Genomic DNA, 16,513 nt, shown 5'->3' with positions numbered 1-16,513 from the left:
TGAGGAGTTTGGTGGCCAGCGGAAGCGTTTAAACTCAGAAGATTGTTACTGGAGTCACTCTGTAGCAATTCTGTACGTGTGGGGTGTCGCGTTGTTTTGCTGGAATTGCCCAAGTCCGTCGGAATGCACAATGGACGTGAATGGATGCAGGTGATCAGACAGGATACTGACGTACGTGTCACCAGTCAGAGTCATATTTAGATATATATCACTGCAACTGAACATTCCCCATAGCATTACAGACCCTCTACCAGCCTGAACAATCCCCTGCTGACATGCATGTCCATGGGTTCATGAGGTTGTCTCATAGTCGTACACGTCCATCCGCTCGACACATTTTGAGACGAGACTCGTCCGAACAGGCAACGTGTTTCCAGCCATCATGAGTCCAATGTCGGTGTTGATGGCCCCAGGCGAGGCATAAGGCTTTCTGTCGTGCAGTCATCAAGGCTACACGAGTGGGCCTTCGGTTCCGAACGCCCGTATGGATTATGTTTCGTCGATTGGTTCGCACGCTGACATATGTTGATGGCCCAGCATTGAAATTTGAAGAAATTTCCGAAAGGATTGCACTTCAGTCACGTTGAACGATTCTCTTCAGTCGTCGTTCGTCCCGTTCTTGCAGGATGTTTCTCCGGCTGCAGCGATGTCGGTGATTTGATGATTTACCGGATCCCTGATATTGACGGTACACTCGTGAAGTGGTCGTGCGGGAAAATCCCCGCTACATCGCTATCTCGGAGATGCTATGTCCCGTCGCTCGTGCGCCGACTATAACACAACGTTTAAACTTACTTGATAACGTGCCATTGTCGCAGCAGTAACCGATCTAACAACTGCGCCAGACGCTGTTGTCTTATATAGGCGTTGCCGACCGCAGCGCCGTATTCTACCTGTTTACATATCTCTGTATTTCAATACACATGCCTATACTAGTTTCTTTGGCGCTTCAGTGTAATTGTACTGTGTTAAATACATTTTAGTGCACTTTTATGTGCAATATTTTATCCTACTTTGTTTTTGTGATTTTTACTGCAGTTGCTGTTGTGGTATTTCTTGTAAACACACAACATGCAAATGTGAGTTCTGAATGAGAAACGCGTTTCATAATCTTTCCTTGTTTACAGAGTACAGGTAGCGTTGCTACTACTTACTTTGTGTGGTTGCACTGCATTGCTCATCGTGTGCATATCCAAGAACGTAGTAGACTTCTTGCCTATTTGAGTTTTTTTGCACGCCGCATTTATGGTACTGTAATTTTCGTAGCCATTAGTGTGGTCATTTTTATGAAATCTCTACACGTGAGATCGGTTGACGAGACCACATCGAATGCTGGACTGAAGTCGGTGGCTGCGCGTAAACATTCGCCGTTAACTCGCAAAAGGGTCGTTTTCGGGCCCATGTTGGCTTCTGTGATGGAATATTTTCATTCGTGTTATTTTATGTTATTAATTGCGTATGGGCAACTAATAGTGGCCTGTGTAAAACTACATAAATGCCAACCATGAAGTAGAATGTAAGTGCAACGGTTTCTTCAACGAAACTAAAGTAATTCCGATACTTATCATTAACTTTGACAGGAGTAGTTGGAGTGGCTGTTTCTGATTATTAACGTGTAGTATGACTCGCTTCATATCCTCCAAGGCTCTTCTTGATGGATGGGATTACGTAAAACAATTCGTGAATGAATGAATAAATGAGCAGTGCTGTACTCCACACAGTATGATGTCTGAAGACTGCTATGTTAATTAGTATTAAATTCAATTTTCTAGTAATGTTACTCACTGTAGTGCGACTTGCTGCTAGAACACAATGATCAACTTTGAAGCTAAACATGCACGCGTTGTAAGAGGGTACCTAGTCGTTGCAACAGTGATATGGGAGACTTGCGGAGTGCAGTACTGACCTGGCGGCGGCGGCGGCTGCGGCTGCGGCTGGTAGTGGTGCTGGGAGCCGGCGCCGGGGGCGGCGCCGCCGGCGGGGGCCGGGCAGCTGGAGGCGACGGTGCCGCCGTCGCACAGGCAGATGTTGGGCTTGATGCAGCGGCCCGACGAGCAGGGCCGCGTGCACACCGCTGCAACACACCGCGCCAGGCGCCAGGCTGCACTACACACTGCTGGAGGCTGTACATCGAGTCTGCATACGAACCCCACTCGTTTATATGCTACAAGAAAAACGAGAGCTACTCACTCGCGCGCTAGATGTTCCTCACGCAGTTCCCCTATTGTGGAAGGCTACCCATATTCAGGAATGGTACTATGACACCAAGTCACGTGATGTCTTCTATTTCTTTCGGCTTTGCTTTCACGTTTCCTGGTGATGCGGCAGTTGACATTACAATGGCAAGTACTGTAGAAACAGGATGCGTGAGTAAACCGATACGTTGTTAATTTACGGTAAAGCTCGCCGTAGGACGAGAAGCCCAAAGTCTGTACCGCGAGTCCTTTCCAAATAGTGTGACTCCATGTAATCCCACGTTTTGCGTAGTAGAACAACGGCTGAGGGTAAGTGGGAAATTCGCAGGTGATAGAGCAAACTGTGGTGCTCCAAGAACTATCGTATTGGAAGAGGAAATGCTTCGTAGAGTTGAAGAGAACCTATCGACGAGTACGCGAGTTTCATGTGTCTCACTCGTCTGTCTGGCGTGTTTTGCACCAACAACTCCACCCAAATCACCCTCAGGAAGAACACACCGTGCTCCCGGCGGCTTTTCTACCGTGTGTCAGTTTCTGTGCTTGGATTTTACACCATTGTGTGGATTTTTATCAGTTTTCGAGGCGAATTTTGTTCGTCGATGAAGCGCATTTCAACAGGGAGAGTGTCTCGAACGCTCGAAATAGTCACATCTGGGATCGAGGAAACCCTAAAGCCACGTGTACACGGATATTTCAGCACACCTTCGGTATCAATGTCTCGGCGTATATCTGCGATGGACGTGCTGTATATCCTAACTCCTCACCTAACGGGTGTCGAGTACTTGATATTCCTGCAACATCTACTGGTAGAACTTTTGGAAGATGTTCCATTGGGCATTCGTCACAAATTGTGGTTCCAGCGTGATAGCGCAGCAATACATTTTGCAGCTCGCGGACGAAACCATCTGTCTACAGGGACAGGTGGATCGGCCGAGTTGGACCACATGCTTGGCCGCCAAGATTCCCAGATTTAATATGTTTGGACGTTTTCCTGTGGGCCACATGAAAAGTCTTGTTTATGGGACGCCTGTCCAGTTGAAAGAAGATTTCGTTGCACGGATCATGGCTGCGGCAGAAGCGATTAACCGTGCACCACGCATGTTGGCCAACTTACTGCACAGATACACTGTGTGCATAGAACTTGGTGATCGTCATATCGAGCAGCTGCTGTAATATCACAGTAAATAGGAGTGAAATTTGTACATCTTATTTTTCCTGTAAAAAGGAAATGGAAACGAACCATTTCCACACGTGGGTCCCTGTGTAAAACTTGATTTACGAAGTCCCCTCTACAACTTCTAGGAGTGTGTAACATGAATTGTGAAACGCCCTCTGCGTAAACTATTCGTCACATGGGATCAGCAGCACTATAAGGCTTTTCGCTGTCAATGCTATTGTGCACAAGATCGTATCATCGTTTGACGATCATAAAGAATGAGACGAAATGTATACTTGCTGCTATGAATGACAGCTCTCTATAAATGTCGAAGCATGTAAGACAAAACCTGTAACAAAGAGAAGCAGCTGTATAGTATGTGACTGCCAAATCTATTACACAATGGCAAGGAGATGTGGGCTACCGAGTGGTGCAGTTGCTGTAGTTATAGAGCAGATAGGAACAGAGATGATTAGCGAACGCATAAATACAGTAAACAGAAATTTTACTTGACTTGTAGATTTTTCCAAGCGTTAAGAAGAAACTTTACAAAAGAGCAATCAGCAAAGAAGTCTAGCTTTTACAATAAGCGAAAGAGCTTCGTGTAGTGTGAGGCTCCCGCTTCTAATGCACCGGCGAACTGTCGAGGCTGAGTGAGGCTGAAGACTGCGACTGAGACTGGGCCCTGTGTCGTAGTCCGGGCCGCTGAAGGTGTGACCCGGCGGACGCGCATCACTCGAGCCGCTGGTCCCCTTGCGGCTGCTGTCAGTGTCTGGCGGAGGGTGCGTTCCCAGTGCGGACTGTGACGGTGGTATCGATCTGTGATACCACACACACACATCACTTCGTATAAATATTTGGGGTAATATTAAGAACCATTCTGAAATAAGCTGCTTTTATAGCGGAACACACACAGCAAGATAGCTTGTGAGACGGTGAGGTGGGCTAGACATCGATAGAATCTGAGTATGTTTTCAGGCCGTTTCCCACGCCCATTGAGGCAGATGCTGGGCTGGTCCCCAACTTACAGCTCAGAGATACAATTCGGAAACTGTTAGAATAAGATAATGCACAGAACACAGTTTCCAGCCTTTGCAGACAGATGGCGTAAACGAATCCCTTCCCGTAGCTTACTTTTGACAACAGTGTCAGAAAGCACACCCGAACACGAAGTTAAATAATGAAATAAAATTCGACAAATTCTGAAAAAGTGGATCCCGTACAGGGCAGTATGTATGTTACGGAAAAGAAAGGACGATGAAGCTACATGAAATGAGACGATATGTTCGAAGGGTTATGGAAAACTGCAGCTCATCTGTAAAGAAAATCGCATACAAGACACTAGTGCGACCAGTTGTAGAATATTACTCCAGTGTTTGGAGTCTTTATCAAGAAGGCGTGAGAGCAGATATCGAGGTATTCAGGTGCTCGCTGCCATGATCGTAACAGGTCTGTGTACATCTTACGAAAGTGTAATAGAAATGGTCGGGGAACTTAAATGGGAATCCTGGGAAGAAAGACGACGTAGTTGGCGCAAAATCCTGTTGTGTAGAAATAGAAAATCTGTATTCGAAGATGATTGTCCGATCATTATGCTGCCACCAACGTACTTCTCGCTTAGGGATAGTTAGCAAGAGACAAGAGAGATTAGGGTGTCTGCAAAGGCATATAGAGAGTCACTTTCTCCTCGCTCAGTACGCGAGTGGAGTAGTACGATGTACCCTCCGCCATTAATATTTTTTATTTTATTTTTGTTTATTGATTTATTTATCCGGCATATTAAAGTCATCAGGTCCTCTCTTGCATCTAACCAGGCATTCTACATTACTTAACGTTACTTTTATTTCGACAACCATGTCGTAAGTTATGTCTAATTTAGAGTTCAACATTAAAAATCAGTATGACAGAAAGAAAGCAGAAAAAAGATCTTGCTTCCGTTTATCAAGTATACTCGTGGAACAATAAGACTCTAGAAGTAAACTATGAGCGCTAACAGAAATGTTCATGGAGAAGCTACGGAAGAAGGAGAGAAATAGAAACGTGGTGCCTCTCTCTGTCGTGTGGCGGCCCGCTGACGGGTTCAAGTCTTTCCATGTGACACCTTGTCGGCGACTTGCTCGTAGGTGATGATGAGGAGCCGCGCGGGATTAGCCGAGCGGTCTGAGGCGCTGCAGTCATCGACTGTGTGCCTGGTCCCGGCGGAGGTTCGAGTCCTCCCTGGAGCATGGGTGTGTGTGTTTGTCTTTAGGATAATTTAATTTAAGTAGTGTGCAAGCTTAGGGACTGCTGACCTTAGCAGTTAAGTTCCATAAGATTTCACACACACCTGAACATCTGATGATGAGGACAACGCGACGCCCAGTCCCCCAGAGGAGAAAATCACTGACCTGGAGGGAAAACGAACCCAGGCCTTTCCAGTTTGAATTCAGCCACCCTGACCCCGCAGCTACTGACGGGAAAGGATCATTGTACAACGGAAGTAATAAAGATCTGTGAAAAGAAACTGGCTTCAGTGACTCACAAACGAAGAGAGAAAGAAGCATAACTGGGAGAAGATGCGAGCATTTCTGTCCTACTTGACAGAAGAAAAACTGACCCTTTTTTTTTTGTTGAGGGGCAGTGTTACGAGGTTAACAGAAGGAAGTGGTTCAGCTTTTTCTTAAATACAACTGGGCATTGAATTTTGCACTTAGTTCAAATGGTTCAGATGGCTCTAAGCACTATGAGACTTAACATCTGAGGTCATCAGCTCCCTAGAACTTAGAACTACTTAAACCTAACTAACCTAAGGACATCACACACATACATGCCCGAGGCAGGATTCGAACCTGCGACCGTAGCAGTCGCGCGGTTCCGGACTGAAGCGCCTAGAACCGCTCGGCCACAGCGGACGGCGCTGAATCCAGAGTAGCTTGTTCCAGGGTGGATAGCAGCAACAGAGAAGAAGTTTGCGAATGTCTTTGTCTAATGGTTACTAGATAAGTGAGACAATGTGTGTCGAAGTATTGGGATGCTTGCGCCCTGAGGAGCCGCTGAAGTAGGTACAGTGTATGGCAGTCATGAAACTTGTTTCGCCGCGACCATACTAACTGGGTGGGTGAAGCTACGAGATCGTCAAATAGACGGATATTGCAGATGTAAGGCACACCAAAATTCGTGGTTAGTTCTTTCCAGTTGAGTCCCACTTCCCGGAGGAAGGCATTCATGAGGACGGCGCGGTGCCTCCGTGCGTAATCGTCTCGAAAGACGTACCCATTTCCAAATGTTTACTCTTCTGCTTGAGAAGAGGCTATAGGATCCTGTTCCGATACTAGGTAGCCCGCAAATTACCATCAGTAGAGATCAGAGGTGTCTCGCTGACTCAGTGGTGCAGTGCCAGACTACGGATCCAAAAGTCTCGTGCTCGACCCTCAGTCAGTCTTCGGAATTTCATTTGTTGCTTATTGCTACTTTGACCTTTGACGATGTATTTTAATGTGAAAAATCACGAGTTACAAATGTGTACACAGCTCGCGTTAAATTGTAATTCCTCCTGTAACCGTTAGGTAAGTCAGTTCAAAGGTCATAGGAGCGCAGGGGTGTGGCACCTTTAGTGGGACTATGCCCAGTAAAGCACTGTGGTGTTCAAACCAACCTTCAAATTGATGACACCTTTCCCTCAGAGATGCAAGGCATCTGATGCCGGTACATAATACTGGCCTAAAATATAACGGATTCACATGCTTCCTTAACCCGTGGTACTACATGACCAACACACTACTCGTTAGTATGTGGTCGCTTCTTGTACGAGAATCACCAGGCGTCACACAAGTCCTGTACTCGTTGGTGAATGAAACATGGCGCCAACTGAACAACTGATCGTGTGGAGACTGTTGTATATGGTCTAGATCGATACCAATTGCCTGTAAAAAGGTAGTTCAGCTAGCAACACTCAGTCGTGTGTGGCTCGCGTTCTTGCCGTTCATAACTTGACGTCGTATGATAGCGGTAGTGGCGTCTCGATTCCTTCTTGTGTTAATGGTGCCACTGAGTTGCTTGTATTGTATGTCCACGAGTGGCAGCAGCAGTGGTTATCGATAGCCAGTACTGTGGTACCATCTTTGGAGAGACCTCTAGTATTTCCGGGTGGTCGTGTTTCGAGCAAGATGAGTTGGGACGGAGCAGCAGTGAGGGCCGGACAGCCAGTACTCGCTCGACCACTGGCGACACACATGCATTGTCGACGGAACGATGTGGTCGCGAGAGTGCACGACCACGTCAAGGACCGGACTCAGCGAGTTTTAGTTGAATGGACCGTCATATTCTAGTAGTGTAACTTTCACCTGTGTGTGTGTGTGTGTGTGTGTGTGTGTGTGTGTGTGTGTGTGTGTGTGTGGTGTGTGTGTCCGCCCGTCGAAGTGCCCTCATCGCTATAAGTCTAAGATGTCAGTCCACGATTGATACTGGGATCTTTTCCGTGTCTGACTTGAGTGGGGACGACCGTTGGTTGGTCGTTCGGTCGGTCGCCGCAGCGAACGACGTGCATTTGGTTGTCCGACCGCATCTGGAGTCTCTGTGTTTGTGCCGACATATAATTCTTCAGTGTTGATTCGCAGTTACTGGTTTTAATATTGTTTGAGACATTGTGGGATTTTCTTTGCGGATCTCTGTGTATCTTGTGTGGTTTTAATGTCCAGTTACTGAAATGCTGCCTGAGTACTGGTGCAGACAGTTCGGCTTCGGACGGAGCAGCGAGGTCCGCAGCATGAGGGCAGGCCGGTACTGCTGGCGGCGTGCAGGCACTGTCGGACTGAAGGGCTGTAGCCGACGAGTGAATCCAGGACGTCTGAAGTTGACTGAGCCGTGTCCAGTACTGAAACCTCCACTGTTTGAGACCGCGCTGTTGTTTGCGTGTTGCTGCTCCCAGGGTCAGTGAGACCAACTGCAACAAGTGGAGTCTGTCAGGCTGGCAGAAGCTATTAGCCACCTTCTACTCCTTGATGTTAGCTTGGTTTTAGTATTATTCTCCAGCGGTATTCTCTGCCTTGAGGCCGCTAACGCCCCAGTTACCTGTCCTGGAGGTTAGCGTACTTTTCCGGCAGTGTAGCGTTCCTCGTCCTGTTGATGCTGTCGGACACAGCTTGTAGTTCGACAGCCTCTTGAATTGTACTGTGCATATGTTTTTGGGAGGTCTGCCTTGGTTCTAGTGTTTCCTTCGACCTTGGGTGTGTTTCTGAAGACGTGGTGCTGTCCGTCTCTTCGCCTTTGCCGGTGTACCGGCCGTTGTACCGGTGATCGGACGTTAGTGTGAGTTGCCATCCTGTTACGTGATTACAACTCTTGGCTGCCTGTCTGACCGCTTACATAGCTGTAGTCGCCTTCCTCAGGTCGGTCCAGGGAGCACTGTCTGTGGATCACTCCGTCTTAAAGAAACTTCCTGACAGATTAAAACCGTGTGCCGGACCGAGAGTCGAACTCGGAACCATTGCCTTTCGCGGGTAAGTGCTCTACCAACTGAGCTACCCAAGCACGACTCTCGCCCCGCCCTCACACCTTTACTTCTGCCAGTATCTCGCCTCCTACCTTCCAAAAGGTCCCGAGTTCGAGTCTCGGTCCGGCACACAGTTTTAATCTGCCAGGAAGTTTCGTATCAGCGCACACTCCGCTGCAGAGTGAAAATCTCATTCTGGCACTCCGTCTTATTTGGGCAAGATGTCATAATTGTTTAAAATTTACGCTAATGTGTTAACATGTTATTGCCTTCCCCACTTGTAATTCCAGCCTTGTGCCGTTAATTGTTTGTGATACTGCTTGTGGCCTTTAACCGACAAATTATTTTCAATTTTCTCTTAATAAGGCCTGCAGGCGTCACTATAGACTGTTACAGTTCGTTAAGATTGGTTTAAAGAAAGGTTTTAGTATTTTAACATGCAACTGCCTTCCTTACTTATGATTCAGGTGTTCAGCTGTTGAGTATTCTGAAAATTGCTTGTGGCCTTCAGCCCCCGATAATTTTTAATCCTTTCTTAATCAGGCCGTCAACCATTAACTGTTTGTGACATTGCTTGTGTCCTTCAGCCGACAAATAATTTTCAGTCCTTTTTAGTGAGGCCTTCAGCCTTCACTATAACTTGTTACAGTTATTAAGATTCTTAAAGGGGTTTTTGGTATTTATAACGTGTAATTGTCCACCTTATTGGTAATTCAGGCCTTTAGCCGTTGTGTATTTTTGAAATTGCTTCTGGCCTTCAGCCGACGAATAATTTTGAATCTTCTTAGTCAAGCCTTCAGCCGCTGATTGTTTGTGACGTTGCTTGTAGCCTTCCGTCGACTATAACTTGCAGTTCTTCTAATAAGGCTTTCAGCCACCAGTGTAGTAGAATCTTTAAAAATGATTGTTGAGAGTTTGTTTTTTGAAAATAAAGTGTATGTGTTTTCTGTGCAACCAACGGTAACTGATTAGGCCCCGTCCACACTTTTCCTGCTTTCCCTAAGTCCCACGTCTCAAACACAATGCACAGATTCACTGTTCACTGTTGCCGCAGGTTTCCGTATCTGAGACCAATACTTCGCTGACAATGGACTGCACAAAAGTGCTTCATAACATTTGATTTTACAGCAGTTGCAGGGTGGGTTGCACTTGTGGTCTAGGAGTAGCGTCTTTCATTAATAATCAAAACATTCTCGATCCCAGGTTCGAACCCCGCCAGTGCTAAAATTTTGGTAAATAATCTGCAGCGCCGGCCAAAGATTTCCGGCGTAAGAAGTCACCCTCAGTCTGTCAAAGGCCTTGTCAATGAGGGCAGCTGAGCGGTCAGAGGTACAATGTACTCTCCTGCCCTTGGAGTGGAAAAGTGCCTCTAAAGACAGAAGAATCACCAATGATCAACGGCATGAGGATGCAGATGCAGAAGGCAACAGACACCACTGCATTAAAGATGCAGGACATGTGGCCTGTAAATGAAAAAGTGTCATGATGATCTCTCCTCTGGCAAAAGATTCCGGAATAATGCCCCATTCGGATCTCCGGAAGGGGCTGCCAAGGGGGAGGTACCCATAAGAAAAAGACTGAATAATCAACCAAAGGATAACATTCTGCGAGTCTACGAGTCGGGGCGTGGAATGTCGGCAGTTTGAACGTGGTAGGGAAGCTAGAAAAACAGAAAACGGAGATTCAAAGGCTCAATCAAGATATAGTAGGAATCAGCGAAGTGAAATAGAAAGAAGACAAGGATTTCTGGTCGGATGAGTATATATCAACAGCAGCAAAAAATTATATAACGGTAGTAGGATTCGTTATGAATAGGATGGTTCAGTAATAGGGTTGTTCTTATCAGAATCGACAATGAACCAACTACGACAACAATAGTACAGGTGTACATACCGACGTCACAAGCTGAAGATGAAAAGCTAATACAGTACGAAAGGGAGATGAAAATTAATAGTCATGGGGGACTGGAATGCAGTTGTAGGGGAAGGAGTAGAAGAAATGGCTACCGGAGAATATAGCCTTGGGACAAGGAATGAGAGAGGAGAAAGACTACTTGAGTTCCATAATAAATTTCAGCTACTAATAGCGAATATTCTGTTCAAGACTCACAAGAGGAGGAGGTACACTTGAAAAGACCGGGTGATACGGGAAGATTCCAATTAGATTACATTATGGTCAGACAGAGCTTCCGAAATCAGATACTGGATTGTAAGGCTTACCCAGAAGCAGATACAGACTCATATCACAATGTAGTGGCGATGAAGAATAGGTTGAAGTTTAATTGATTAGTCAGGAAGAATCAATATGCAAAGAAGTGAGATACGGAGGTACTAAGGAATGACGAGACATGCTTGAAGTTCTTGAAGGCTGTAGATGCAGCAATGATAAATAGCTCTGTAGGCAGTACAGTTGAAGAGAAATGGAAATCCCAAAATGTCAATCACAGAAGTTGGAATGAAAAACATAGGTCCAAAGAAGGTAACTGCGAAGAAATTATGAGTAACAGAAGAAATAGTTTAGTTGATCGGTGAAAGAAGGAAGTACAAAAATGTTCAGGGAAATTCAAGAATACAGAAATACAAGTCGCTGAAGAATGAAATAAATAGGAAATGCAAGGAAGCTATTGGGAAATGGCTGCATGGAAAATGTGAAGAAATGACTGTCGAAAGGACTGACTCAGGATATAGGAAAGTCAAAACGACTTTTGGTGAAATTAAAAGCAAGGGTGGTAACATTAAGAGTGAAACTGGAATTGCACTGTTAAATGCAGAGGGGAGAGTGGATATGTGGAAAGAATACATTGAAAGCCTCTATGAGGGGGAATATTTGCCTGATAGAAGAAGAAACAGGAGTCGATTTAGAAGAGATAGGGGATCCGGTATTATAATCAGAATTTAAAAGAGCTTTGGAGGACTTAAGATCAAATAAGGCAGAAGGGATAGATAACATTCCATCAGAATTTCTAAAATCATTTGGGGAAGTGGCAACAAAACGACTATTCACGTTGGTGTGTAGAATATGTGAGTCTGGCGACATACCATCTGACTTTCGGAAAAGCATCATCCACACAATTCCGAAGACGGCAAGAGCTGACAAGTGCGAGAATTATCGCATAATCAGCTTAACAGGTCATGCATCCACGTTACTGACAAGAATAATAACAGAAGAATGGAAAAGAAAATTGAGGCGGTGTTAGATGATGATCAGTTTGGTTTTAGGTAAGGTAAAGGAATCAGTGAGGCAATTCTGACGTTGCGGTTGATAATGGAAGAAAGACTACAGGAGAATCAAGATACTTTCATAGGATTTGTCGACCTGGAAAAGTCGTTGGACAATGTAAAATGGTGCAAGATATTCCAAATTCTGAGAAAAACGGGGGTAAGCTATAGAAAGAGACGGGTAACATACAACATGTGCAAGAGCCAAGAGGGAATAATAAGAGTGGACGACCAAGAACAAAGTAGTCGGATTAAAAAGGGTGTGGTCTTTCGCCCCTACTGTTCACTCTGTACTTCGAAGAGTCAATGATGGAAATAAAAGAAAGATTCAGGAGTGGAATAAAAATTCAAGGTGAAAGGATGTCAATGATATGATCCGCTGATGACATTGCTATCCTGAGCGAATGTGAAGAAGAATTACAGGATCTGGTGAATGGAATCAACACTCTAAATGAGTACAAAATGTGGATTGAGAGTAAACTGAAGAAAGACGAAAGTAATTAGAAGTAGCAGAAATGAGGAGCGCGAGAAACCTGACACTAGAATTGATGGTCACGAACTAGATGAACTTAAGGAATTCTTATACCTAGGCAGCGACGGACAGAGCAAGGAGGACATAAAAAGCAGAGCAGCACTGGCAAAAAGGCATTCCTGGCCAAGAGAAGTCTACTAATATCAAATATCAGCCTTAATTTCTGAGAAGGTTTGTTTGGAGCACAGTATTGTATGTCAGTGAAACGTGGACTGTGGGAAAACCGGAACAGAAGAGAATCGAAGCATTTGAGATGTGGTGCTACAGACGAGCTTTTCACCATTTAATTAACTCTTTAGGCAGAGTAGTAATAGAGGACACCATTGTTCTAACGGCCGTTTTCGGCTTGCTGTGAAGAACTGACTATTATTTTGTCTACTATTTACTTCAAATTGAAAGCGCCAGTCTTTTGTGTAAGATTAAAACAGTGTATCTGGCACGCGACAACGTAACAGTGTTTGAAATATATCGTACGACGTGTTACGTTAATAGAGCTTCACTTCCCTTTAGTTTGGATGGAGAATTTATAGTAACAAGAATGTATAACGGGCAGTCAAATGAAAATGAGACGATGGAAAAAAATAAGTAAACTATTTATATCTCAAATGTAATCACCATAACTGCTAATATATTTACACCACTCTGAGACAATACTGTCAATGCCTTCATCGAAAAGTGTTTGCGGTTGCCTACGGAACCATGATTGTATCCAGGCGTGCACCTTTTCATCCGAACAAAATCGACGCCCACGAATGTCTTTCTTCAGAGCTCCGAAAATATTGAAATCGCAAGGGGAGAGATCGGGACTGTATGGAGGATGTGTGTGGGCTTCTCAGCATAAGTTGTGTCACGTAGTCGAAAGAACCTTGGCAACAACAAGGCGAAGCTCGTTGTAATGGTTGTTGCAGTACTTCCTGGTCGTTGGTTTTATCTATCCATCTTTAGCGAGGCTCTCCAGCACCATATCCTAAGTGCGTCAAGAGATTTAATTTCATTTTTGCATGTTGTCCATATTTCACAGCAATGATGTGCAACGCTCCAAATAAAGCTCTTTACCATCTTTTCCCCTCACTTAAATATTAATGTTCTTCGAACAAAACATTTTTCTTTTACTCATAAACATTGGTTTTCCATCTCTAATTCTTTGTTTTATGCCTTTTTTGCTTATTCCGGCTCCAGTTATCTTATTTCCTATATATTTTTGTGATCCTGTTTATTTTATCTTATTTCTTCTACTCTGACTATTTACTTCTTCTGATTCCTTGGAGATCACAAATAATCTATCGTTTTTGAGCAAATTCTATTTTGTACTAATCCTTCGCTACTGTAGCCATAATTTCTAAGATTCTTTGCAGATTTGATTTATCTGGCGCTGTCACAGGTATGTCATCTGCAGACCTAAGCATCTGTATTCGTTCTCCATTTATTCTAAAACCTTTACTCTATTCTGTACTCATTTATTGCATGTTTTGCATAAGTTTTAAATAGAGAGTGGTCAGATTGCCTTTAAGAAGGCATCGTATCATCATAACGGTTTCATAATATTGTCACAGTAAAAACAAATATCAACAAAATTTTTATCATGTGTGGCAAATACGCAGTTATGAAAATTCAGTTAAAAACGTCGAACAAATACATGACTATAGCAATATGTGGGATTTGATTGCATATTTAAGCATTCTATAGACCAGGTTTAATCAAACTTTTCTACCCACAGCCCACTTTCGTACCTCCGTTAATAGCAAAATCTTCTAATTGTCGACCGGTTTACAATAATGATGATTTTTAAAATAGGAAAGTAACTTTACTTTACAAAACGTATAAAGAAGGGATACAACAAGCTGAAACATAATAATAATTGCTTGGCAAACAGTTTACGTCAATATTTTACGGAAACCTAATGCAGGCACTTTTAAAACTCCTACCGACTACCGTCCATGGTTAAAGCTAGAACGCCCGCTAGTGGGCGGTAGGGACCACTGCTATAGATAAATATTGATGCCGAAAATCGGTGGTTTAGTAAGAATATAGAAGATATTAAACGTAATTTCACAGCCAATTGATGCCCTTATATCATACTAGAAAAAAACAATTCTTTTGAAATGTACATGTTACCGTATTCAAGAAGAAGGGCTACCTACTTCTCCTCAATATCGATGCCCAAAAGAAGAAACAGAAATATCAACACATCAATCACCACTAAAACTTAACAACCAAATAAACTAAACATAAACTCTGACGGCATATTACAGAGAGCATATAGACCAGCAGTAACGAAACCACAATAAAGATACACTTCAGAATATGAGGAAAACACGCTGTCGAAGTAGGGTACGTAGTGAGAATAGCCGCCGTTGGATACAGAAGCATACATCAAAATTCAAACATCAGGTACCTAGCAATGACTCTAACAGAACTGTAAATTATGTATCTAGGAAAGACCAACAAATCGTTTGACGTAATATATATACGTCACTCGTCAAGAAGGGAAATGTGGGAATTAATAGATGATGATAGTAGCTGACACCTGGCTCTTGTCGAAATCTATCACTCCCAAATAGCAAGAACGGGAAACTAAAAATTTTTAAATACATAGAACATATTTAAGATCAAATACATCACACGTTAGTACAGGCACAAACCTCTTACCTACCACAAAACTGCAGTATGCGCTATGTTGACTGTGATATATATATATACACACACATATGTGACCAGCTAAAAGTATTTACCTCTTACAGAAATCAGCAAAACTTTAGTAAGTAAACTGCTGCAAAGTTCTTTTTTGTTTCGGTGTTTTGCGATGACCTCCAGTTTAATAATTTCTTTGCCTTATCAGTTCCATTTTACAGTAGTTTTTTGGCAAAATGTTGTCGCCATTATGAATTTCCACAATTATTTTAGTGAATGTTTCGTGTTTACTTTTATCAAAACTCATGGTTGGTCATAATTAAAGTAAGAATTAATTTACTTCCTACATAGTGGTTCCGGTGGGCATTGCTTTGGAGAAACACGAATTACAGCAGCAATTGCAATAAATGTCCGCTGGTTCTCTGATAAGGATAACCTATCGTGGGACTCATAACTCCCAAAACTAGTTAAAGGCATAAAGCACTTCCAATAAACAACCCTTTTAACCGTCAGCATAGCGGCGTTATTTGTTCCCCAGAAGCAAGTGACCCTTTACTTCTGAGAGAGTTGTAAGATCTTGTTCTCTATGTGGCGTTGCACCAGTCCTGTTGAGCACATGTATAACGCCATCGAGCGTGATGTGGTTCCCTTGAATGTAGCTTCGACCAGTCTCGTCAATTACCGGCGTTGATTGAATGGTCGGGGGTCCAGAGGCTTCCCCAACACTTTTGGCGACTCATCAAGTCCATGCCCATTCCATGGCGTGCCGCCACCTTCATCAGCGTGAAAGGAGATGCCACACGCTGACACATATTCCTAATTGGGCTATTAATGAGTGTATGTACAGTAGGTGCTCAGAATACAGCCCAGTCAAATATCTCTCGACTCGTTAGAATGATATCCCAACGGGCTAGAATCTTTGTCGGAAAGTGGTATCCGTTTTCAGTAAGTATTTGCAGACGTCTTACTTGTCGTCACAGGAGGAACTTGTTCTGTTGTCCAACTTCAGAAATAAATTTAAACCTACAAGCACTCTGCATCAAAGGAAGATTCGTCATACTGTGTACACATGTCCTGAAGAATATTAGGAGGAACGTATCACACTGATTTAATGAGGATATTTCTCAATACAGTGTTTATGATGAAAGTTCTTTTGTGCCACAAAACTTTGGAAGGATCATATGAGCTACACTAAACATCATCATTGTGTATTTATTTAATTTTGAGATGCTGGCTTACAAGTTCATCTAGTCTAGATTAATATGGATCTCAAAACTGTTTTGTAGAATTCTGTACCATATCATTTCCTAG

General features: G+C 43.7%; 1 protein-coding gene across 1 annotated transcript in view; it reads right to left on the bottom strand.

The window, feature by feature from the left end:
* LOC126412131 (fibrillin-2-like) overlaps positions 1-16,513 on the bottom strand; it is a 675,186-nt gene that overhangs the window by 493,989 nt on the left and 164,684 nt on the right. The window contains exon 3 of the mRNA XM_050081574.1: positions 1,973-2,074. Coding sequence (XP_049937531.1) covers positions 1,973-2,074 — 102 coding nt within the window. The remainder of the gene's footprint in view (positions 1-1,972; positions 2,075-16,513) is intronic.

This window comes from Schistocerca serialis, chromosome 7 (assembly GCF_023864345.2).
Source record: "Schistocerca serialis cubense isolate TAMUIC-IGC-003099 chromosome 7, iqSchSeri2.2, whole genome shotgun sequence".
NCBI lineage: Eukaryota > Metazoa > Arthropoda > Insecta > Orthoptera > Acrididae > Schistocerca > Schistocerca serialis.
Note: the sequence above shows the minus strand (reverse complement) of the source record. Positions and strands in the feature narration are given on the sequence as shown.